General features: G+C 53.1%; 1 protein-coding gene across 1 annotated transcript in view; it reads left to right on the top strand.

The window, feature by feature from the left end:
* LOC101026547 (ryanodine receptor 1) overlaps positions 1-23,017 on the top strand; it is a 168,585-nt gene that overhangs the window by 5,457 nt on the left and 140,111 nt on the right. Inside the window, exons 2-20 of the mRNA XM_031659039.1 lie at positions 1,895-2,014; positions 3,474-3,578; positions 4,698-4,772; positions 4,858-4,936; positions 5,288-5,400; positions 5,721-5,814; positions 7,196-7,289; positions 7,418-7,492; positions 9,163-9,319; positions 9,458-9,622; positions 12,569-12,690; positions 13,579-13,774; positions 16,299-16,434; positions 16,516-16,611; positions 16,698-16,816; positions 18,595-18,728; positions 19,159-19,400; positions 20,227-20,419; positions 21,461-21,677. Coding sequence (XP_031514899.1) covers positions 1,895-2,014; positions 3,474-3,578; positions 4,698-4,772; positions 4,858-4,936; positions 5,288-5,400; positions 5,721-5,814; positions 7,196-7,289; positions 7,418-7,492; positions 9,163-9,319; positions 9,458-9,622; positions 12,569-12,690; positions 13,579-13,774; positions 16,299-16,434; positions 16,516-16,611; positions 16,698-16,816; positions 18,595-18,728; positions 19,159-19,400; positions 20,227-20,419; positions 21,461-21,677 — 2,532 coding nt within the window. The remainder of the gene's footprint in view (positions 1-1,894; positions 2,015-3,473; positions 3,579-4,697; positions 4,773-4,857; positions 4,937-5,287; positions 5,401-5,720; positions 5,815-7,195; positions 7,290-7,417; positions 7,493-9,162; positions 9,320-9,457; positions 9,623-12,568; positions 12,691-13,578; positions 13,775-16,298; positions 16,435-16,515; positions 16,612-16,697; positions 16,817-18,594; positions 18,729-19,158; positions 19,401-20,226; positions 20,420-21,460; positions 21,678-23,017) is intronic.

The raw sequence follows: 23,017 nt of genomic DNA, 5'->3' as shown, positions 1-23,017 counted from the left end.
GATGGGGGTCTCATTATGTTGCCCAGGCTGGTCTTGAACTCCTGGGCTCAAGCAATCCTTCCGCCTCAGCCTCCCAAACTGTTGAGATTTACAGGTGCGAACCACCGCGTCCAACCAGGGCAGGGATCTTGATCTTCATTTACTTTATTCACTGCTCTGTATTCAGTGCCTAGAACAGCACCTGGCCCATGGCAGAGGCTCAATCAGGGTCTGTTAAATGAGTGTAAGACCCACAGCATAAGGCCTGGGAGCCAGTAAAGTGCTTAATAAATACAGGCTATACCATTACTATGTTTTTTGTTTTGTTTTGTTTTGTTGTTGTTGTTGTTTTTGAGATGGAGTTTTGCCCAGGCTGGAGTTTTGCTCTTGTTTCCCAGCTGGAGTGCAGTGGCGTGATCTCGGCTCACTGCAATCTCCACCTCCCAGGCTCAAGCGATTCTCCTGCCTCAGCCTCCCGAGTAGCTGGGATTACAGGCATACGCCACCACGCCTGGCTAATTTTTTGTATTTTTAGTAGAGACAGGGTTTCTCCATGTTGGTCAGGCTGGTCTCGAACTTCTGACCTCAGGTGATCCACCCACCTCGGCCTTCCAAAGTGCTGGGATTACAGGCGTGAACCACTGTGCCCAGGTATTTTTGGTTTTGTTTGTTTGTTTTTGAGATGGAGTCTCGCTCTGTCACCTAGGCTGAAGTGCAATGGCTTGATCTCAGCTCCCTGCAACCTCTGCCTCCTGGGTTCAAGCGATTCTCCTGGCTCAGACTCCCGAGTAGCTGGAACTACAGGCGTGCACCACCGCACCACGCTACTTTTTGTATTTTTTTGTAGAGACGGGGTTTCACCGTGTTGGCCAGGCTGGTCTTGAACTCCTGACCTCAAGTGATCCACCTCCTCGGCCTCCCAAAGTGCTGGGATTGCAGGTGGGAACTACCACGCCTGGACTCAATACTGTCCTTTATGATACTTCCAGGATCCAACCCAGGCTCTCACGTTGCATTCAGGTGCCATTAGAAAGCAGTCTATAAATAAGATAAAATAGCAGTCTATTATTAAAACAACACGCAAAAGAGAGAATTTAGAGAAAGATGAGCTTAAAAAGCAATTTAACTTGAGCAATTTTCCACCTTCCAGTGGATCACTTTGCAGACCCCACTTGGGAGGCCTCTGGAGCCAGTTGGACACAGGTTCAAATCCCAGCTCCTCCTATTACCAACTGTGTTGGCCTTGGTCCATCCATGTCCCACTTTGAGCCTCAGTTTCCCCATTTTAAAATGGGGATAGGCCAGGCACAACAGCTCATGCCTATAGTCCCAGCTACTCAGGAGGCTGAGGCAACAGGATTGCTTGAGCCCAGGAGGTCAAGGTTGCAGTGAGCTATAATTTACACCACTTCACTCCAGCCTGGGTGACACAGCAAGACCCTGTCTCTAAAAATAAAAAGAAATGGGATGATTACTTGAGGTCAGGAGTTCAAGAGCAGCCTGGCCGACATGGCGAAACCCTGTCTCTACTAAAAATATAAAAATTAGCCAGGCGTGGTGGTGCACACTTGTAATTTCAGCTATTTGGGAGGCTGAGGCAGGAGAATCGCTTGAACCCAGGGAGGTGGGGGCTGCAGCAAGCTGAGATTGCACCACTGTGCTCCAGCCTCGGCAACAGAGACTGTTTCAAATAAATAAATAAATAAAAATAAATAATAAAAAATAAAATAAATGGGATGACACTGGCTTGTATCTCAAGGAGTTGTCAGGAGCAGGTAGAGGGCTTGGGTGGGTGGATCTTGTTCAGTCACTGTCTTTTTCATAAGGACAAGGGTGGGAGGAGCGGCCCGTGGTCTGCAGTGTCTGTGGTATCCGGGCCAGGCGCCCCTGGAGACCCTGCCCCTCGGTTCCGCAGGATGATGAGGTGGTCCTGCAGTGCAGCGCCACCGTGCTCAAGGAGCAGCTCAAGCTCTGCCTGGCCGCTGAGGGTTTCGGTAACCGCCTGTGCTTCCTGGAGCCCACCAGCAACGCCCAGGTCTGTGCAGGAGGGAGAGGGGCCTGGGGACACGGGGGTCTGAAGGGGCAGAGAATCTGGGGTCCAAAGAAGAGGGTTCTGGGAGTCTGAAAGGAGGTGCTGACAGGAGAGAAAGTGAGGAGGGAGGCTAAGAGGGGCTACCTAAGGTGGGGAGGGGTGGGGGTTCTGTGGTGTTGGAGGGGATCCCTGTGTGCACAGAGGTGTGGTAGGCCAGGGCGGGGGCTGCTGATCCAGAACGTTCTTTGGCAGGTGGTTGAGTGGGTAGAAAGCCTCGAGTTTAAGGGGAGGTGGCCTGAGAGTCCAGAAGAAGGGCTGGTTGGGGAACAGGGGCCTCAGGAGGGAGGAGCAGGGAAACTGAGGGACGGGTGGGGAGGTGGGGAGCGGAGGCGGGGCGGGACGAGGCAAAGGACCTGGACAAGGAGGAGGGGTCTGCGATGTTTTATTTTTTATTTTTAAATTTTTTTCAAGTAACAAGACTGAATCATTACAGGGTATTTTAGGGGGAAGGGCGCCCTCGGTGGGGACAGGGGAGGATGGGACAGGGCCTGAGATGCGGAGGGTGTAGAGCATCTGATGGGGGTGGGGGTTTGAGGGTCTCAGATGGTGGGGTCTGAGGGAAGGTGATTCCTGAGTCCAAGCCCAGGAATTCTGAGGGTGGGGACAGCTGGAGTCTGAGAGGGCAGGGGATCAAGGGGCCAAGGACCTTGGATCCAAGGCAAAGGGGCCTGGAGGGTCAGGGGACACCCGCAGGGGGCTGACTGGGGAGATTGGGGGCTGACAGGTAGAAGGAGCCTGGGGTCTGAAAGGAGGAGACCTGGGGGAGGGGCAGGGGCTGGCAGACCACGGGATGTGGAATCTGATGCAGGGGAAGTTTCAGAGTCTGAACGAGTGGGGTCTGAGGAGCAGAGTCTTGAGTTTAGGAGTCGGAGGGTGGGGGACTGAACTGAGGAGGGAGTATAAGATTGGGCGCCCTTCTGTGTCTGTGAAGCAGAGTTCAGAGGTGTTTGAGGGAAAAGGCAGGAGCGAGGACTGTCTGATGGTGGAGACAGGAGGTGGGGCTTCCTTGGGGTTGGAGGGATGTGGGGTCATCTGCAGAGGAGGACACAGAACAGGAGATTCCTGTCCTTGGAGCAGGGTCAGTGTGTCTCAGGGCAGAGGTATGGGGCTGAGGCTTCCTATGAGATCAAGTGGGACATGGGTTAGTGGGGAGGGTTAGGGTTAGGAAAGCTTCTAAGAAGTCTGGGCGGGGCTGAGGTGTTTGAGGGAGGAGGCACAGAAGAGTGTTTTCATGATGTTGGTCTAGATTCAGGGGTGGCAGAGGGCAGGGCCTTCCTGTGGGGTGGGAGTGGGGTCTGGTGTCTCAGGAATGTGGGTATTCAGACTAGGGGAGGGAGTGTGGCAGAGAATGGTGCTTGGGGGGTCTTCCGGCCCCTCACTCACATCCCCCCTCCCACTCCAGAATGTGCCCCCTGATCTGGCCATCTGTTGCTTCGTCCTGGAGCAGTCCCTGTCCGTGCGAGCCCTGCAGGAGATGCTGGCCAACACAGTGGAGGCCGGCGTGGAGGTGAGGACCCCACCTGGGGGTGGGCGGGGTGGCAGGGATGGGCGAGAGGACCTGGGGGTCGTTTAGGGCACGGTGGCAAGGATGAGTGAGAGGATCCGGGGGTCGCTTACCATCTGCTCTTCTTCCTGTCTCTGCCCTGCCCCCCACAGGCCCTCAATTTGGATAAGTGGGTAGGTCTGGCCTTGGATGTCATCTGTCCTTCCACCCCTCCTGACCCCAGGCAGGCCCGTCTCTTGGGCCCACGCCCTGCACACAGGGACTGGAGGGTCCTCCCCCACCCCAGTTGTCGGGGGCTGTGGAGCCCAGAACAGGCCAGACAGGAAGGAAGGAAGGAAGGAAGGGGATGGGGGCTTCTGAGCCCCTGTCCCCGACGCCTGCTCCTTTCTCCTCGTTCCAGTCCTTTCCCCCAACCCTGATCCCAGCTCGTCTCCGCATGGGACCTCTCCCCCACCTCCCCTATCCCCAGCGTGAGTCCCTCTGGTCCAGGAGTGGGTCCACCATGTGATCACCTGGCCCCATCACATGGTGCCCCCATGGCACGCTCGGAGCGTGGGCATGTGACAGCCATGATGGGAGGCATGGTGACATCGAGCAGTCAGATGTCCGCCCCAAGGCCCGGGTTGGGGACCTTGTGCTGGGGAGGGGCGGCTGTCTTAGCACTGTGGGTGATGTTCACCTATGGAACAACTGCTAGGCCTGTCCCGGAGCACACGGGCTGCAGCTCAGCATGTTGCGGGAGGTCAGAGCAGAAGGGCCGAAGTCCACAGGACATGAGACCTTGGGGCTGTCCTCAGGGTCTCCAGGAAACTAGAAGACTCCTGAGTGAGTCTTCCTGAGTGATTTCCAGCCAAGGTGAAGGCAGCAGAGAGGACAGAGTGGGCCTTGGGGAATATAAAATGCTTCATCCATAGGCATCTCAGAGACATTGTCCCCGCTTCCATAAATGCGGAAACTGAAGCAGGGAGTCCTGTGAGAGTCTGAGTTGAGGCTGTTTTACCTCCAGGCCTGAGCATGGCGTTTCACAGGGAGCATCTTGTCACCTGTGACTAGGTCAAACTTCTTGGGGATCTGGAGAGTCTGGGGGTCTGTGCTTATTCTGTTCCCTCCCTCCCCCTGCAGTCATCCCAGGGCGGGGGACACAGGACGCTCCTGTATGGCCATGCCATCTTACTCCGGCACGCACACAGCCGCATGGTGAGTGCAACCTCGGTGGGCTTGGGCAGGGGCCAGGACTTGCAGGGCCTGCTAGAAAGAGACTGACCTCCATCTACAACCCTAGTATCTGAGCTGCCTCACCACCTCCCGCTCCATGACTGACAAGCTGGCCTTCGATGTGGGACTGCAGGAGGATGCAATAGGTACAGCGGCTGGAGGGGGTGGGGGTGTGAAGGGGACCCCGCAGCAGGGATTCAGGGGGTAGAAGGTCTGCAGAACGCCGAGGCAAGCATGAGACTACCCTGGGGACATGAATGGGGGCTTCGTAGCAGAGAGTCTGCGACACAGTCCAGACAGGGAGACTTACATACACATTGGGGAGCGCTAGGCAGAGTCTGAAGTCAGGAACGGGGAATGTTGGGCAGAGAGTTGGTGGCAGTGATAGAGTTGTGGGCCAAGGGCCCGGGAGGCTCGGTGGCTGGGAGAGCCCTGGGGAAGAGCATTCTGAGAAGCCATCATTCTGACAACCACCCCCATTCCCTCCCCACTCGTAGGAGAGGCTTGCTGGTGGACCACGCACCCAGCCTCCAAGCAGAGGTCTGAAGGAGAGAAGGTCCGTGTTGGGGATGACATCATCCTTGTCAGTGTCTCCTCCGAACGCTACCTGGTGAGCCATTGCGGTTCCTCCTGCTCCCAGGTCTGGGGGCACATGGGATGGTCCCTCATCTTCTCACCATGGGTTTGCCTGGCTGATCTCCCACCCCCAAGGTCCTGACTCACAATTTCCCGTTTCCTGACCCCTGGCATCCAGTTTTCTGATTTCTGACCTCCCATTGCCCAACTTGATCATTTCCTGATCTGTGATCTCTGATGACTCTGTCTCCCATCTCGTTTCCGGGTATCCACCCTTGATTTCTGGCCTCTGACGCTGGGACTCTCGCCTACCCCTGCAATCGTCTCTGACTGCCGCATCCTGGTGGCCCCCAGCACCTGTCGACTGCCAGCGGGGAGCTCCAGGTTGATGCTTCCTTCATGCAGACGCTGTGGAACATGAACCCCATCTGCTCCCGCTGCGAAGAGGGTGAGGTCTCCAGACCTCCCGCCCCTAAATGGAGACCCCCCCAAAACAGACCCTTAGTGTTGCCCTTCAGGCATACCCAAATGGAACCTTGGAACCTAACCCCAAACCCAGATCTGCAAATTATGGCTCTCACACTTAGATCTCCAGCTGACCCCAAATCCAGACCCCCAGAGCTCAGACCCCCCCAAACCCCAAACTAAATATCAGGCTCCCAAACTTAGACCCCGAAGTATTAGCCCCCAAGACTCCTAAACTCAGGTTCAAATCTTAAAACATCAAGTTTAAAGCTTGTGGCCGGGGCCAGGCTGGTGGCTCACACCTGTAATCCCAGCACTTTGAGAGGCTGAGGCGGGTGGATCAGGAGGTAAGGAGATCAAGACCATCCTGGCTAACACAGCGAAACCCTGTCTCTACTAAAAATACAAAAAATTAGCCGGGCGTGGTGGCGGGCGCCTGTAGTCCCAGCTACTCGGGAGGCCGAGGCAGGAGAATGGCGTGAACCTGGGAGGCGGAGCTTGTAGTGAGCCGAGATCACGCCACAGCACTCCAACCTGGGCAACAGGGCAAAACTCCATCTCAAAAAAAAAAACAAAAAAAAAACAAAAAAATCTTGTGACCAAGCATGGTGGCTCACACATGTAATCTCAGCACTTTGGGAGGCCGAGGCAGGTGGATCACCTGAGATCAGGAGTTCGAGACCACCCTGGGCCAACATGGCAAAACCCCATCTCTACTAAAAATACAAAAGTTGGCTGGGCATGGTGGCAGGCGGCTGTAGCTCCAGCTACTTGGGAGGCTGAGGCAGGAGAATTGCTTGAACCTGGGAGGCAGAGGTTGCAGTGAGCCAAGATTGCGCCAGTGCACTGCAGCCTGGGCAACAGAGCAAAACTCTGTCTTAAAAACAAAACTAAACAAAATGAAACAAAAAACCCTCAAAATTCAGGCCCTACTCCGGAACCCAGCCTCAGACCCAACCATCATCCTTCTAAACCCAGACATCAAACCTCAACCCTAGAACGTAGACTCCAATACCAGTGAACATTAGACCTCCACCTTTGACCACACACGCACTCTGACCCCAACCTCAAAAGTCTAAACTCAGAACCTTAAATCACAGACTTACAACTCCCCCAACCTCAGCTCTGCAGACCCAGACCCCCCAAATTAGGTGCCCAGCTTCAGACCCCAAGTTTCATATCCCCACTTCAGGCCTCAACCTTGGCCCGAAAATACTCTGAATCTCAGACCTCCAACTGCAAAACCCCAAACCCAGCCCTCAGTTTCCCCCAGGGGAGGAGCCGGGCCCCTGACTTCATCTTGGCTCCTGGGTCTTCCTGGGGCTCAAGCCTCCCATTGACCACCTTCCCTTGCTCCTCTCCAGGCTTCGTGACAGGAGGTCACGTCCTCCGCCTCTTTCATGGACATATGGATGAGTGTCTGACCATTTCCCCTGCTGACAGTGACGACCAGCGCAGGTCTGGCCTGCAGACAAGAGAGCCTGGGGTCTAGGGGCGGAGGTGGAGGGCTGGGACCCTATGAGCAGGATTAGAAACCAGATTCTGGGGAGCTGAACCCTTGACTTCACTCTCTCCTCTGTCCCCAGACTTGTCTACTATGAAGGGGGAGCTGTGTGCACCCACGCCCGCTCCCTCTGGAGGCTGGAGCCCCTGAGAATCAGGTAGGGTGGGGAAGGTGGGGAGAGGCCAGGGATGGGGAAGGTGGGGTCTCCTGGCAGCCTGAGGGGAGAGAAAAGGTCTTGAGGGAAGATCTGATAAAGAGACTGAAAGATCTCGAGGGAAAATCAGAGCAGCCTGAGAGAGAGATGAGAATCTTGGCCTGGCGTGGTGACTTCATGCCTGTAATCTTGGCACTTTGGGAGGCTGAGGCGAGGGGATCACTGGAGGCCAGAAGTTCAAAACCAGCCCGGGCAACATCATGAGACCCTGATCTCTGTAAAAAGAAAGAAAGAAAGAGAGAGAGAGAAAGAGAGAGAGGGAGAGAGAGAAAGAGAGGAAGAAAGGAAAAAAGGAAAGAAAAAGAATTAGCCGGGTGTGGTGGTGTGCACCTTTAGTCTCAGCTACTTTGTGGGGCTGAGGTGGGAGGATGACTTGAGCCCAGGGGGTCAAGGCTGCAGTGAGCTGAGACCTTGCCACTGTACTCCAGCCTGGGTGACAGAGCAAGTTACTGTCTCAAACAAACAAACAAACAAAACAAAACCAAAAATAAGCCAAGTGCGGTGGCTCACGCCTATAATTCCAGCACTTTGGGAGGCCGAGGCAGGTGAATCACTTGAGGTCGGGAGTTCCAGACCAGGCTGACTAACATGGTGAAACCCTGTCTCTACTAAAAATACAAAAATTAGCCTGGTGTGGTGGTGGGCACCTGTAATCCTTGCTACTGGGGAGGCTTAGGCAGGAGAATCCCTTGAACCCAGGAGGTAGTGGTTACAGTGAGCTGTGATTGCACCATTGCACTCCAGCCTGGGCGACAGAGCGAGACTCCGTCTCAGAAAAATACAAAAACAAAGGCCGAGTGCGATGGCTCACACCTGTAATCCCAGCACTTTGGGAAGCTGAGACGGGTGGATCATTTGAGGTCAGGAGTTCAAGACCAGCCTCACCAACATGGTGAAACCGTGTCTCCACTAAAAATACAAAAATTAACCAGGCGGTAGTGGTGCACACCTGTGATCCCAGCTTCTCGGGAGGCTGAGGCAGGAGAATCACTTGAGCCTGGGAGGCAGAGGTTGCAACGAGGTGAGATCGTGCCACTGCACTCCAGCCTGGGCAACAGAGTGAGACCCTGCCTCAAAAAAAAAAAAAAAAAAAAACAAAACCAAAAAACAAGCAAGCAAAACAAAAACAAAAAATGAAGTCTCTCTGGAGTCCTGCGGGAAAAGGAGGTTTGGGGGGTTTTCGAGGGAGAGATTGGGGGTCCGGAGTAAAACAATGGGGGAATTTAGGGGTCTGGAAAAACGAGGGCACTGAAGATATTTGGGAAGCCCTGAGGAAGCTGTGAAGGCCTGAGAGAGGATTGGGGTTCCTAATGCAGGACTAGTTAAGATTTAGGGGCCCTATGAAAGGTTTGAGCAACACTGGAAGAGGGTTTGGGGCTTGAGGAGGTTTGGACCAAGACTGTAGTGTCCAGTCCAGGTGCGGTGGCTCACGCCTGTAATCCCAGCACTTTGGGAGGCCGAGGCGGAGGATTGCTTTAGCCCTGAAGTTTGAGATCAGCTTGGGCAACCTAGCAAGACCTGGTATCTGTAAAAAAAGAAAAAGAAGAAAAGGCTGTAATGTCCATGGGAGAACTGGGGGGTCCTCTGACTCCCCTGGCCCTCACCCTCCACAGCTGGAGTGGGAGCCACCTACGCTGGGGCCAGCCACTCCGAGTCCGGCATGTCACCACCGGGCGGTACCTGGCACTCACTGAGGACCAGGGCCTGGTGGTGGTTGACGCCAGCAAGGCCCATACCAAGGCTACGTCCTTCTGCTTCCGCATCTCCAAGGTCAGTGGGGTTTGTGGCGCCCTCCCTCACCTGGAGCCCCTAATCCCAGGCCAGCCTGCACTCTGCAGTCCCTCAGGGGGGCCTCCCCTGCTAAACACACAGGCAGAGGAGGCTGACCTGTGTCCCCTGCCCCTGCAGGAGAAGCTGGATGTGGCCCCTAAGCGGGATGTGGAAGGCATGGGCCCCCCTGAGATCAAGTACGGGGAGTCACTGTGCTTTGTGCAGCATGTGGCCTCAGGACTGTGGCTCACCTATGCCGCTCCAGACCCCAAGGCCCTGAGGCTCGGTGTGCTCAAGAAGAAGGTGGGTGTAATGCCAGCTACTCAGGAGGCTGAGGTGGGAGAATCACTTCAGCCCAGGAGGTCAAGGCTGCGGTGAGCCGTGATCACACCACTGCACTCCAGCCTGGGTGACAGAGTGAGGTGGGGTGCAGGGAGGGTGCTGAGGGGTGGTGCTTGAGCCTTTGGGAGTTTGAGGATGAGACCGAGAGAAAGACAAAGACTGGGAGAGAAACTGAGACTGAGAGAAATAGCAAAAAAAAGACAAAGGGATATATCTAGAGAGAGAGAGAGAACAGAAATCTATAGACAGAGATAGGGAAAGGCAGAGATAAAGAGGCATGGAAACAGAGAAATAGAGAAAGATAGAGACAGAGAAACAGAGACACGGCTGGGTGCGGTGGCTCACGCCTGTAATCCCAGCACTTTGGGAGGCCCAGGCGAGTGAATCACCTAAGGTCAGGAGTTGTTTGAGACCAGCCTGGCCAACATGGTGAAATCCTGTTTCTACTAAAAATACAAAAATTATCCAGGTGTGGTGTCAGGTGAGTGTAATCCCAGCTACTCAGGAGGCTGAGGCAGGAGAATCACTTGAATCCAGGAGGTGGAGGTTGGGAGTGAGCCAAGATTGTGCCATTGCACTCCAGCCTGGCTGACAAGAGGGAAACTCTATCTCAAAAAAACAAAAACAAAAACAAAAAACAGAGACAGAGTGAGAAAAGATGGATAATCACCGACTGAGAATAACGGTCAGCAAACAATTACTGAGTACCCAAGTTTTTCTGGTTGTGTGTATAGAAAATAGACGAGGTGTAAAGACCTGTTCCCTGCCCTCCCCGTGCTCAGAAATCGTGAACAAACTGTCTTTAGTGTAGTACATAGTTTTACAATTAAGGAGTGGGAAAACTATTTTTGGCAGAGGGAACAGCATGTGCAAAGGTCCTGAGGTTAGCGTGAGCTTGGCTTATTGCAGTAGCAGAAAGAAGCCACAGTGTGGCTGGAGCAGGGTGAGCAACAGGTGAGTAGTGGTTGGTGAGAAAAGAGAGGGGATGGGAAAAGCTTATGTGAGGCCTTGTGGGCCTTGGGAGAGGTCTAGCTTTGTTTGTTTGTTTTTTGTACAGATGAGGTCTCACTATGTTACCCAGGCTGGTCTCAAACTCCTGGGGCTCAAGTGATCCTCCTGCCTCAGCCTCCCAAAGTGCTGAGATTAAAGCATGAGGCACTGCTCCTGGCCAGGTTCTAGTTTTTATCCTGAGTGAGATGGGCTCATGGGAGATTTTGAGCAGGGCAGGGAGGTGACCTGATGCAGGATCACAGAGTTCTTAGGCTGTCTCTGGGAACAGACTATGGTTGGGGGACAAAGCCAGAGCAGGGAGACCACAGAAGAGACTGCTGTGATGTTCCAAATGGGAGATGACAGTGAACAGGACCAGGATGGGGACTGTGGAGTTGGGAAAAGTCGTAGATTCTGGTGGGGTTCTGAGGGTAGAGCCAACAGGATTTGCTGGCAGATTGGCTGTGGGGTGAGAGAAGGGGAGGGGTTGAGGATGATGCTATGATTTTTGCCCCAAGCAACTGGAAGGATGGAAGTGCTGAAACAGCCTCATTGTCTGGAGTATCACCCGAGGTTTATGGTCTCACGGCCACAGAGAACAAGGACGCAGATACACAAAGAGTGAGGTTAAGAAGGGGAAGTTTAACAGGCGAAAGAAAGAGCTCTGTATTGTGGAGAACAGTCCCAGAAAAATGGGTTGAAATGCCAGGGGTTCCATGGCGAAATGCAGGGGGCTTTACAGATGAGCTGGTGGGGAGGTGGTGTCTGATTTACTTAGGGCGCAAAAGACTGATTGGACCAGTTGTGCCATTTGCATAGGGCACAAATTTCTGGCTGCCTTCACCCTACGTTTTTATTGTACAAGCAGGTCCTTTGTCCGAAGTGTGCCGTGTTGCCCATTCCTTTACTGTACATGTGGTAAAATACATACATACATAAATACATAAATAAAGGGAAGTAGGGGCCTCCATGTTGGACATGCCTAGTCCCAGGTGTTCCCTGGCACATTCCCCCATGCAAGCTTCTAGCTTGCTTATCTATGTTTGTAGCTCGATTTTTCAGGCTGCTCTTTGTTAGAAAAGAAATGGTTTTGGGGGCTGCTTTTCATTAGAAAGGAAACTCTGCTGAGGACTCTGTTGCCCTTACTCTCTACCTAAATAATTTCTTTCTACCTCTTGTATCAGTGCCATCAACCAAGTTAGGGGACAGTCAGTGTTGGCTCAAAAGGACAGGGATCTTAGGCTTTACTTCCAGTGTCTAGAACAGAGCCACTTACTACAGCCTTGCTGAATGGACAAGTAGGAAGCCTTGGGGAGGCACCCGTTTGCAAAAACAGGCCTGTAGTTGAATACATGAGCCGAGGGCATAGAGACGGGGCCTGGGCCATGTCCAAAGTGGGGACACTTGAGCATCATCAACAGGTGGATGGTATTTACAGCCACAGACTGGATGAGTTCTGGGGAGGTCAGCTCCGGGCGAAGCTGGCAGCCGTGATGGTCTCACCTCATGGAAAGGTGGTCTGGCATTCTGTCTGCGACATGCTCAGTTTGGGGGCTGTTAGAGCTTTCTGGTCAGGGGGAATGTTAAGTCAGCAGTAGGTACAGGTGGAAAGGGTCTGGCCTGGAGACAGAGACAGGAAGGAGATAGGGATAGAGAAATGGAGAGGGAGAGGCAGGGACAGAGGTGAGAGAGATAGACGGAGAGACAAAGACAGACAAGACCAAAGACAGACAGAGAGGAGAGAGAGAATCAAAGACATGGAGGAGACAGATGACAGGGGACAGAAAAATGAGAAGGAATTTGCAGTGAGATTCTGCAGAGCAGGGAGGAGGGGGCAAGTGCAGAACTCAAGTCTGGACAGAGGTCTTGGGCGCATGGCCCTAGGCCCACTCCAGATGTCTGTCCGCCCACTCCTAGGCCATGCTGCACCAGGAAGGCCACATGGACGATGCACTGTCACTGACCCGCTGCCAGCAGGAGGAGTCCCAGGCCGCCCGCATGATCCACAGCACCAATGGCCTGTACAACCAGTTCATCAAGTGAGCGACCTGCCTTCCCTGCCCGGGTGACTCCGGGCATCCATGCACCTGGCCTTTTTCATCTCTACCTCTGATGCCCACACCCTTGTCTAACATATACATGGGCCAAGGGCAGTGGCTCACACCTGTAATCCCAAGACTTTGGGAGGCCAAGGCAGGAGGATCGCTTGAGCCCAGGAGCTTGAGACCAGCCTGGGCAACGTAGGGAGACCCTGCCTCTACCAAAAAAAAAAAAAAAAAATTATGCTGGGCGCAGTGGCTCACGCCTGTAATCCTAGCACTTTGAGAGGCTGGGGCAGGCAGATCGCTTGAGCCCAGGAGTTCAAGACCAGCCTGAGCAACATAGTGAAACCCTGTCTCTATAAAGAAATTACAAAAAATTTGCCAGGTGTGGTGGCACGTGCCTGTAGTCCCAGCTACATGGGAGGCTGAGGAGGGAGGATTGCTTGAGCCAGGGGGGCAGAGGCTGCAGTGAGCCACTATACTCCAGCTTCGACAGAGTGAGACCCTTCTCAAAAATTAATAACGATAACATACACATGACCCCTTACCTCTAAACTCCTGACCTCTGTACACTTGACCCGTAATCTGACCTTGACAACCATGATCACATTCCTGATCATCACCCAACTTTCACACCCCTGACACCCAAAGCCTGGACCCTGGACCTCTCCATCCCTGAGTTCCCGGACCTCCCTCTACCTACACAGGATCCAGTCCCACTCCCAGCTCTGCCCTTGGCAGTGCTGTGACCTTGGACCAATGCTTTTCCCTCTCCGTCTCAGTCTCCCCCTCTGTAAAACGGGTGGGTCTGGGGGAGTCTTGCGGGAGTGAGGTTGCGGCAGTTAGCGCTCCCGGCCCTGGCTGACAGCTGCGAGGTCCCTGTAGGAGCCTGGACAGCTTCAGCGGGAAGCCACGGGGCTCGGGGCCGCCGGCTGGCACGGCGCTGCCCATCGAGGGCGTTATCCTGAGCCTGCAGGACCTCATCATCTACTTCGAGCCGCCCTCCGAGGACTTGCAGCATGAGGAGAAGCAGAGCAAGCTGCGAAGCCTGCGCAACCGCCAGAGTCTCTTCCAGGAGGAGGTGAGGATGCGACGAGGGCGGAGCGCGGCCTATGGGCCCAGTGGGCGGGACCACTGAGGGGCGGGACCACTGGGGGTGGGGCCACTGAGGGGCGGGGCCACGGCACTTAGCGGGGCAGGTCCTGAGGGACCTGGGGAAGTAGGGTCTGAGAAGGGGGCGGGGCAGGAGGAGGAGCCGGACAGGAACCCCAGCCAGTGAGAACACGAGGTGGCAGTGCCTTGGGGAGGGGCGGGCCTGCTGCGCTAGTGGGCACGACCTGTGGGAAGGGACAGGGCGTATGGCCGAAAAGGGGGCGGGGCCTGGAGAGAAGGATGGAACAAAAGAGGTGAGGGGCGGGGCCTGAGTGAAGCTCAGGGATAGGGTGAGGCCCGGGGAGGTGAGGCCAGGGGTGGGGCCAGAGGTCAGAGGTAGGGGTGCTGACTCAGCGGGCGGGGTCTGCTGGCGTGGGGTCTGCGGGGTGGGCGGACAGAACCAGGGTGGGGTATGGGAGGTGAGGGGCCAGAAATAGATCTTTGGGCATTAGGGAGAGGAGGCCAGCTGTGAACAAAACAGAAAAAAATCTCTGTCCTTATGGAGTTGACACAGCAGGGAGAGACAGGAGATCAATAAAATAAATAAGTAAATTATATGGCATATTAGATGGTAATAACTGCTAAAGAGAAAAATTCAGCAGGTAAGGGGTAGGGAGTGTTGGGGTTTGCAGTTTAAGACAGAGCCGTGGCCGGGCGCGGTGGCTCAAGCCTGTAATCCCAGCACTTTGGGAGGCCGAGACGGGCGGATCACGAGGTCAGGAGATCGAGACCATCCTGGCTAACACAATGAAACCCCGTCTCTACTAAAAATACAAAAAAATTAGCCGGGCATGGTGGCGGCGCCTGTAGTCCCAGCTACTTGGGAGGCTGAGGCAGGAGAATGGTGGGAACCCGGGAGGCGGAGCTTGCAGTGAGCCGAGATCGCGCCACTGCACTCCAGCCTGGGCCACAGAGCGAGACTCCGGCTCAAAAAAAAAAAAAAAAAAAAAAGACAGAGCCGTCAGGCAGGGTGACCTGGAGGAAGAGAGGAAGCCATGTGCAAAGGCCACGAGGTGGGAGCATGTTTGGCATGTTCCACAGTCAGGTGGTGATAGGAGCAGGGAGGCTTGGGTGGGGGAGTGGGAGGAGATGAGGGCAGAGAGGTGACGAGGGCCAGGCCTTGGTGAGGACTTTGGCTTTGGGAGCTACAGGAGGTTTTGGTCCTCTACAGTCACAGCTAGTTAGTGGCAGAGCCGGTCAGTGTGATGCCACTTTGGTTGTGTTCTCCACTTTGAGGCACTGCTCCTCTCACTACCGATCTGGGCCCCAGGATGCAGACACAACAATTGTTTTGTTTTGTTTTGTTTTTTGAGACAGAGTCTCTCTCTGTCACCCAGGCTGGAGTGCAGTGGTGTGATCTTGGCTCACTGCAACCTCCACCTCCCGGGTTCAAATGATTCTCCTGCCTCAGCCTCCCGAGTAGCTGAAACTACAGGTGTGAGCCACCACACCTGGCTAATTTTTGTATTTTTAGTAGAGATGGGGTTTCACCATGTTGGCCAGGCTCGTCTCCAACTCCTGACCTCAGGTAATGCGCTGGCCTCAGCCTCCCAAAGAGCTAGGATTACAGGCATGAGCCACTGCACCCAGACAGTTTTGTCCTTTTCGTTGATTTCAGTGTTTATAATGTCTCCCAAGTGTAGTGCTGAAGTGCTGTCTAGCTTTCCTAAGCGCAAGAAAGCTGTGATGTGCCTTACTGAGAAAATATATGTTAGATAAGCTTACTTAAGGCACGAGTGATAGTACTATTGGCTGTGAATTTAATGTTAATGACTGAACCATGTATACTAAATAACTGTCTTTAAACAGAAACATTCAAAACAAGGTTACGTAATAAGTGGTTGATGAAAATGCTGTCATAGACTCACAGGGACTCCCTGTATTTCCCCTAGAAGCAGTGGTTCAGTATTTGATAATTCAGTGTTCGTAATGACTTTATAGAACATAACTATGAATAACAAGAATTGATTGTATATGTTTTATGTACTTTTCTGTATGTATATTATGATTCACAATAAAATAAGAAAAAAGATTAAAATATAAAAAAAAAAAAAGAAAAGATAAAGTGAGAAAAATCTTTCTGATGGTTGGTGTGGAGAGTGAACTAGGTCAATTAGGACCAGGAGTGGGGTTCCTGGAAGTGAGTAGGATGGAGAGAAAAGTGCAGGAAGGGGAAGCATAAACTCAGTCCTGGTGTTAATAGGGACTGAATTATCATGGACTGAATCTCATGTTGGGGATAGAGTCAGAGAGGACAAGAACAGGTATGGGGAGCCAAGGAAGAGAGGAGAGCGAGGGGACTGATTGGGAATATGAAACTGAAGGGGCTGGTTTAGATCTGGGAAAACACCGTCACTAGTTGTTGATGGAATATGAATTAGTGAATCCAAGACAGACAAGGAAGGGAGGGACTGGGTCTCCTATTGTGACTCTTCTTATTTTCCTCATCCTAGGGGATGCTCTCCCTGGTCCTGAATTGCATTGACCGCCTAAATGTCTACACCACCGCTGCCCACTTTGCCGAGTTTGCAGGGGAGGAGGCAGCCGAGTCCTGGAAAGAGATTGTGAATCTTCTTTATGAACTCCTGGGTAGGGGGTCCCAGTCCTGACTCCCCCGAGAACACCCCAGATCCCCAGTCCTATTGGATCTGACACCTTTTCCTCCCTCAGCTTCTCTGATCCGTGGCAATCGTAGCAACTGTGCCCTCTTCTCCACAAACTTGGACTGGCTGGTCAGCAAGCTGGATCGGCTGGAGGCCTCATCTGGTAGGAGAACCCCAGGGAGTGGGACAGAGGCTTTTGGGAGAGGATGACCATGGCCGCTTCACCTCTCATTCTGGGCACCCTGGCAGGCATCCTGGAGGTCCTGTACTGTGTCCTCATTGAGAGTCCAGAGGTTCTGAACATCATCCAGGAGAATCACATCAAGTCCATCATCTCCCTCCTGGACAAGCATGGGAGGAACCACAAGGTTGGCCCCTCACCCCTGACCTCTCATTCTCTGAACTCTGAACGCTGACCTCTCCCCGGGGCCCCAGAACTCCACTCACTCCCTCACTTCCCTCCTCCATCTCATCTCTCACCTGTACGTCACTCCCACTGGCTTTCATCTCAAGACGGGGGTCTCAAACAATGGCTCTTAAGTTGATTCTGGGCCACAGATATGCCTGGTTAGATCTCTGAAATGTTTTTTGTTCTTGTTTTTGTTTTTGTTTTTGTTTTTGAGACAGAGTCTCGCACTGTCTCCCAGGCTGGAGTGCAGTGGTGTGATCTTGGCTCACTGCAACCTCCACCACCTGGGTTCAAACAATTCTCCTGCCTCAGCCTCCCGAGTAGCTGGGACTACAGGCACATGCCACCACGCCCGGCTAATTTTTGTATTTGTTTTTTTTAGTAGAGATGGGGTTTCACAATGTTGGCCAGGATGGTCTCGATCTCTTGGATTCGTGATCCACCCACCTCAGCCTCCCAAAGTGCTAGGATTACAGGCATTGAGCCACAGAGGCATGGCTGTTTTTTTTTGAGGCGAGGTCTCACTCTATCACCAGGCTAGAGTTGGGGTGCAGTGGCATGATCTCAGCTCTGCAGCTTCCAGCCTCCCAGGTCAGCTGATTCTCCTGCCTCAGCCTCCCGAGTGGCTGGGATTCCAGGTGCCAGCCACCCGCGTGCAGCCTGTAATTTTAGTAGGGGCAGGGGTTTCCTGCCATTTTGGCGGGCTGGTCTCGAACTCCTGACCTCGGGTGATCCACCATGGCCTCCCAAAGTGCTGGGATTATAGGTGTGAGCCACCATCCTGCAGGTGAAGCGTGAAGTGTTTTAAAATTTTCAAATATTATAGCCTTTAGGTGGGCTGTGTGCATATATATATGTATATATACATACATGCATACATATATACATATACATATATATAGATACACACACACTCTGTAGTTTGCCACAGCCCTACAAGTTCCTATTGCGTGATTTCTTTCTTTTTTTTTTTTTTTTTTTTTTTTTTTTTGGGGTTGGGAGTCTCGCTCCTGTCGCCCAGGCTGGGTGCGGTGGCGACGGTCTCCACTCACTGCAAGCTCCGCCCAGGTTCCGCCATTCTCCTGCAGCCTCGGTGTGGCTGTAGCTTTTTCTGGTGCCACACACCTGGCTAATTTTTTGTATTTTTAGTAGAGGCGGGGTTTCATTGATTGTTGGCCCAGGATAGTCTCAATCTCCTGATCTAAGTGATCGTCCCACCTCAGCCTCCCAAAGTGCTGGGATTACAGGTGTGAGCCACCGTGCCTGGCTCTTGTTGCATGATTTCTAACCACTTCACACATTTATTCAGTCTGTGCAAAAGTAATTGCAGTTTGCTACAAAGAGAGATGCCAAAGAGCGAGATTGCTTTTTTTTCAACCTAATACATTTTCCACTTGGCCCCTAAAGAGACACAGAGTTTGCAGCCCTAATTCCATTCCATCTTGTTCCCTGTCCCCTTTCCACCCTCGGCCACCTCACTACTCCAGTATCTCCTTCCACCCCATTGCCCAACCACATGCTGTCCCCTCCCTCAGCCTCTTGCCAGATCTTCCTCTTTGACCCCTGACCTTTCTCTGATCCCTGACCTTCCACTTTCACCACTTCCTTTCAGTCAAAATTGTCACATCTTATCCCGACGTGCTGTCCTTTCCTCCTGGCTTCCCTCCCTCCCAGGGTTCTTCCATAGACCCTGCCCTGGTGCCTGCACACCCTTTGACTTCTGACCTTGACCTCCAGGTCCTGGACGTGCTGTGCTCCCTGTGTGTGTGTAATGGTGTGGCTGTACGCTCCAACCAAGATCTTATTACTGAGAACTTGCTGCCTGGCCGTGAGCTTCTGCTGCAGACAAACCTCATCAACTATGTCACCAGGTCTGGCTCTTAACATCTGACCCCAGAACTCAGAACCTCTCAACCCTCTCCCTGACTTAGAGACTCCACACCCAGGTGGATGTCCCTTCGTTAATCTCCCACCCTAGCATTAACACCCAGTCCTCACAAATGTCCACTGCGGCCGCACGCACCCCTGGCATCCACTCCTCTTGTTCTGTCTTCCTGGCTCCATTTCTGCCTCTGATTCTCTCTCTCTCTCTCTCTCTCTCTTTCTCTCTTTCTCTCTCTCTCTCTCTGTTTTCTCTTTTTGTCTGCCTGTTTCTGTCTCGATTCTTCCTGCATCTCTTTCTCCCTGTCTCTGTCCTATCTCTCTCTGTCTTTGGATGTCTGTCCCTCTCCCGCTTCCCACCACTTGGCTCTCCTCTCTGCCTCTCCCTCATCCCCCTCTCCTGTCCCATCTCTCCTGCAGCATCCGGCCCAACATCTTCGTGGGCCGAGCGGAGGGCACCACGCAGTACAGCAAATGGTACTTTGAGGTGATGGTGGACGAGGTGACTCCATTTCTGACAGCTCAGGCCACCCACTTGCGCGTGGGCTGGGCCCTCACCGAGGGCTACAGCCCCTACCCTGGGGGCGGCGAGGGCTGGGGCGGCAACGGGGTCGGCGATGACCTCTATTCCTACGGCTTTGATGGACTGCATCTCTGGACAGGTACCTGAACCCTGCCAGGGGACCCTCACCCCTGACCATTGACCCCAGTGTTTCTAAGACTCTGACCATACACCTTGGGGTTCTCAGGATCCTGACTCCCAGAAAAGATCAACTTTTGACCTTTTATTCCTCATTTCCCAAGACCCTAACCCCAGAGTTTCCAGCTTCCTAGCTCTGACTTGTATCCTCGTTACCTACAGAACTCTGATCCCTGAGTAGATGTGACCTCTGACCCTAGATATCCCAGAAGACCACTCAGATTACTGTGATCTCTGATCTTTGACTTTTGACCCCAGGGTTATTTATTTATTTATTTAATTTGTTTTGAAATGGAGTCTCACTCTGTCGCCCAGGCTGGAGTGCAGTAGCGTGATCTCGGCTCATTGCAACCTCTGCCTCCCGGGTTCAAGCGATTCTCCTGCCTCAGCCTCCCGAGTCACTGGGATTACAGGCGCCCACCACCAACCCTGATTCATTTTTGTATTTTTAGTAGAGACGGGGTTTCACCATATTGGCCAGGCCGGTCTTAAATTCCTGACCTCAAGTGATCCATCCGCCTTGGCCTCCCAAAGTGCTGGGATTACAGGTGTGAGTCATTGCATCCGGCCCCCAGGAGGATTTAATCTCTGGCCCAACAGCTCAGAATCCTAACTTCAGGGGAATCCTGACCTCTACCCTTCATTTCAGAGCTACAGGAGCATCCAAGGGAACACTTTCAATTAGGGTTTACAAGTCCCCACAGGAGCCTCCAATATCTGTCCCTTTTGGTATCATTGGTTCCGTGGGACCTGTGACCTCTGACCCCTCTCTGGTGACTTCGACGCAGGACACGTGGCACGCCCAGTGACTTCCCCAGGGCAGCACCTCCTGGCCCCTGAAGACGTAGTCAGCTGCTGTCTGGACCTCAGCGTGCCGTCCATCTCCTTCCGCATCAATGGCTGCCCTGTGCAGGGCGTCTTTGAGTCCTTCAACCTGGACGGGCTTTTCTTCCCTGTTGTCAGCTTCTCGGCTGGTGTCAAGTGAGAACTCGCCCCCGCCCCTTGGCCAGTCCTCAGTCCTAGGACTGACCCGAGATAGCTTCCCAGTCATTCCATGGCCTCCCAGCAGGAGGCTGGGACACTGCAGTCTGCCATCAAGACTGACCAGTGGCCACAACCCTTACTTGAAGGTCCCAGGGACCTCCACGTGACCCCAGACTCTTTCCAATGACCTCAGATTCTCCCTAACCCCATGTCCTTCTAGTAACCTCTGAGATAGTGATCTCAGACTCTCCTAGTGGTCTCTCGACAACCCAATATTCTTCCAGTGACCTGCCAACGACCTCATACTTTCCCGATAACTCCAGAATCTGATGATGATCGCATGACTCCAGACCCTCCTTGACTCCCCAATGACCTCAGACTCTCCCAATGACTCCAGAATCTGATAATGATCTAATGACTCCAGACCCTCCTTAACCCCCTAATGACCTCAGACTCTTCCAATGACACCAGGCTCTCTCAATAATCTCTTAACAATGCCAGCATCTCCCAATGACCTTTCAATAGACCCAGACTTGCCCAGTGACCCTGCTCCCAAATAACCCCAGTTATTCCAAAGTTGCCTCAATAAGCCAGTCCTTTCCCAATCACCCCAAGCTCTCTGAATGTCCATTCAGTGGTGTTTACGTTTATCTCATAATTATAACAGATGCTCAGTGACTTCTCAATGACCTTCTTCTTGATGTCCCCAAACCTTCCAATGTCCCCGAATGCTCTGTTGACCTGGGGTCTCCTCTGAAGGACTGTTCCATGACCTTGCAGTCATCTGAACTCTTCTGGATTAACCGCAGACCCTCCCACTCTGAACTCCCTGGCTCTTAATTCCCTTATGATATTCCTTTGACTCTAGACTTTCTTGTATGATTTCTAAATGATCTCCAGGAGACTATGACTGCCCGGTGACCTCAGGTCTCCCCAGAACTTTCCACTGATCCCAGGACTGCTTCCATGTCCCCCACTGACCACAGAGTGTCCCCTCTGTGATACCTCCCCTCATTGATCCACATTGTCCTTCCCCAGGGTGCGGTTCCTCCTTGGTGGCCGCCATGGCGAATTCAAGTTCCTGCCCCCACCTGGCTATGCCCCATGCCATGAGGCTGTGCTCCCTCGAGAGCGACTCCATCTTGAACCTATCAAGGAGTATCGACGGGAGGGGCCCCGGGGGCCTCACCTGGTGGGCCCCAGTCGCTGCCTCTCACACACCGACTTTGTGCCCTGCCCTGTGGACACCGTTCAGGTACTGCCTGCCCTGCAAATGTTTTCTGGTGAGGCAGGGTCTCTTAGGAGTCAGAGAGAGGGCTGGGTGCCATCGTTCACGCCTATAATCCCAGCACTTTGGTTGGCCAGGCACAGTGGCTTATGCCTGTAATCCCAGCACTTTGGGAGGCTGAGGCAGGAGGATCACCTGAGGTCAGGAGTTCAAGACCAGCCTGGCCAACATGGTGAAACCCACTCTCTACTAAAAATACAAAAAATTAGCTGGGCGTGGTGGTGGGTGCCTGTAATCTCAGCTACTCAGGAGGCTGAGGCAGGAGAGTCACTTGAACCTGGGAGGTGGAGGTTGCAGTGAGCCGAGATCATGCCACTGCACTCCAGCCTGGGCAACAAGAGTGAAACTCCATCTCAAAACAAAACAAAACAAAAAACAAAAATTAGCATGGTGGCAGGTGCCTGTAATCCCAGCTACTCTGGAGGCTGAGGCAAGAGAATTGCTTGAACCTGGGAGGCAGAGGTTACAAAGAGCCAAGATCACGCCACTACACTCCAGCCTGAGAAACAGAATGAGACTCCATCTCAAAACAAACAAATAAACAAACAAAAACAACCAACATTTTGGGAAGCCGAAATGGGGGCCTCGCACTCGCCCAAAATTTCGAGACTAGTCTGAGTAACAAAGTGAGACCCCGTCTTTACAGAAAAAAAGTTTTAATATTTAAAAATTTAAACAATTTTTTAAAAGGAGTAAGAGCGTTGGGGAGCTGCCCTAGAAGCTGGGAACGTTGTTGTTTAACAGATGGAGAAACCCAGCACAGGGAGGCAAAGGATTCTGTCAATGCAGAATGCGGTCAAGGAGTCCTCTTACTGCCCTCAAGAAAAGGTGGCTCATAGCCCGGTAGCGGTGTCAAGCCTGCAATCCCAGCACTTTGGGAGGAGGCCGAGGCAGATTGGATCACGAGGTCAGTCAAGACTATCCTGGCTAACACGGTGAAACCCGTCTCTACTAAAAATACAAAAAAACTAGCGGACCCGGTGGTGGTAGCCTGTAGTCCCAGCCTCGGGGAGGCTGAGGCAGAATGGCGTGAACCCAGGGAGGCCGGAGCACACGGTGAGCGAGATCCAGCCACTGCACTCCAGCTGGGCAGAGAACTCATCTCAAAAAAAAGAAAAAGGCTCACACCTGTGATCCCAGAGCAGAAGGGCGAGGAGACAGGGTCGGCTTGAGGTCAGGAGTTTGGGACGGCTGATGGGACTCTGTCTCTACTAAAAAAGAATTAAAAGTTAGCTGGTGATGATTCACAACTGTCTAGCTACTTGGGGAGGCTGAGATGGGAGGGTCCTCTTGAGCCTGGGGGATTA

The sequence above is a fragment of the Papio anubis genome, chromosome 20 (assembly GCF_008728515.1).
Source record: "Papio anubis isolate 15944 chromosome 20, Panubis1.0, whole genome shotgun sequence".
Taxonomy (NCBI): Eukaryota; Metazoa; Chordata; class Mammalia; order Primates; family Cercopithecidae; genus Papio; species Papio anubis.
Note: the sequence above shows the minus strand (reverse complement) of the source record. Positions and strands in the feature narration are given on the sequence as shown.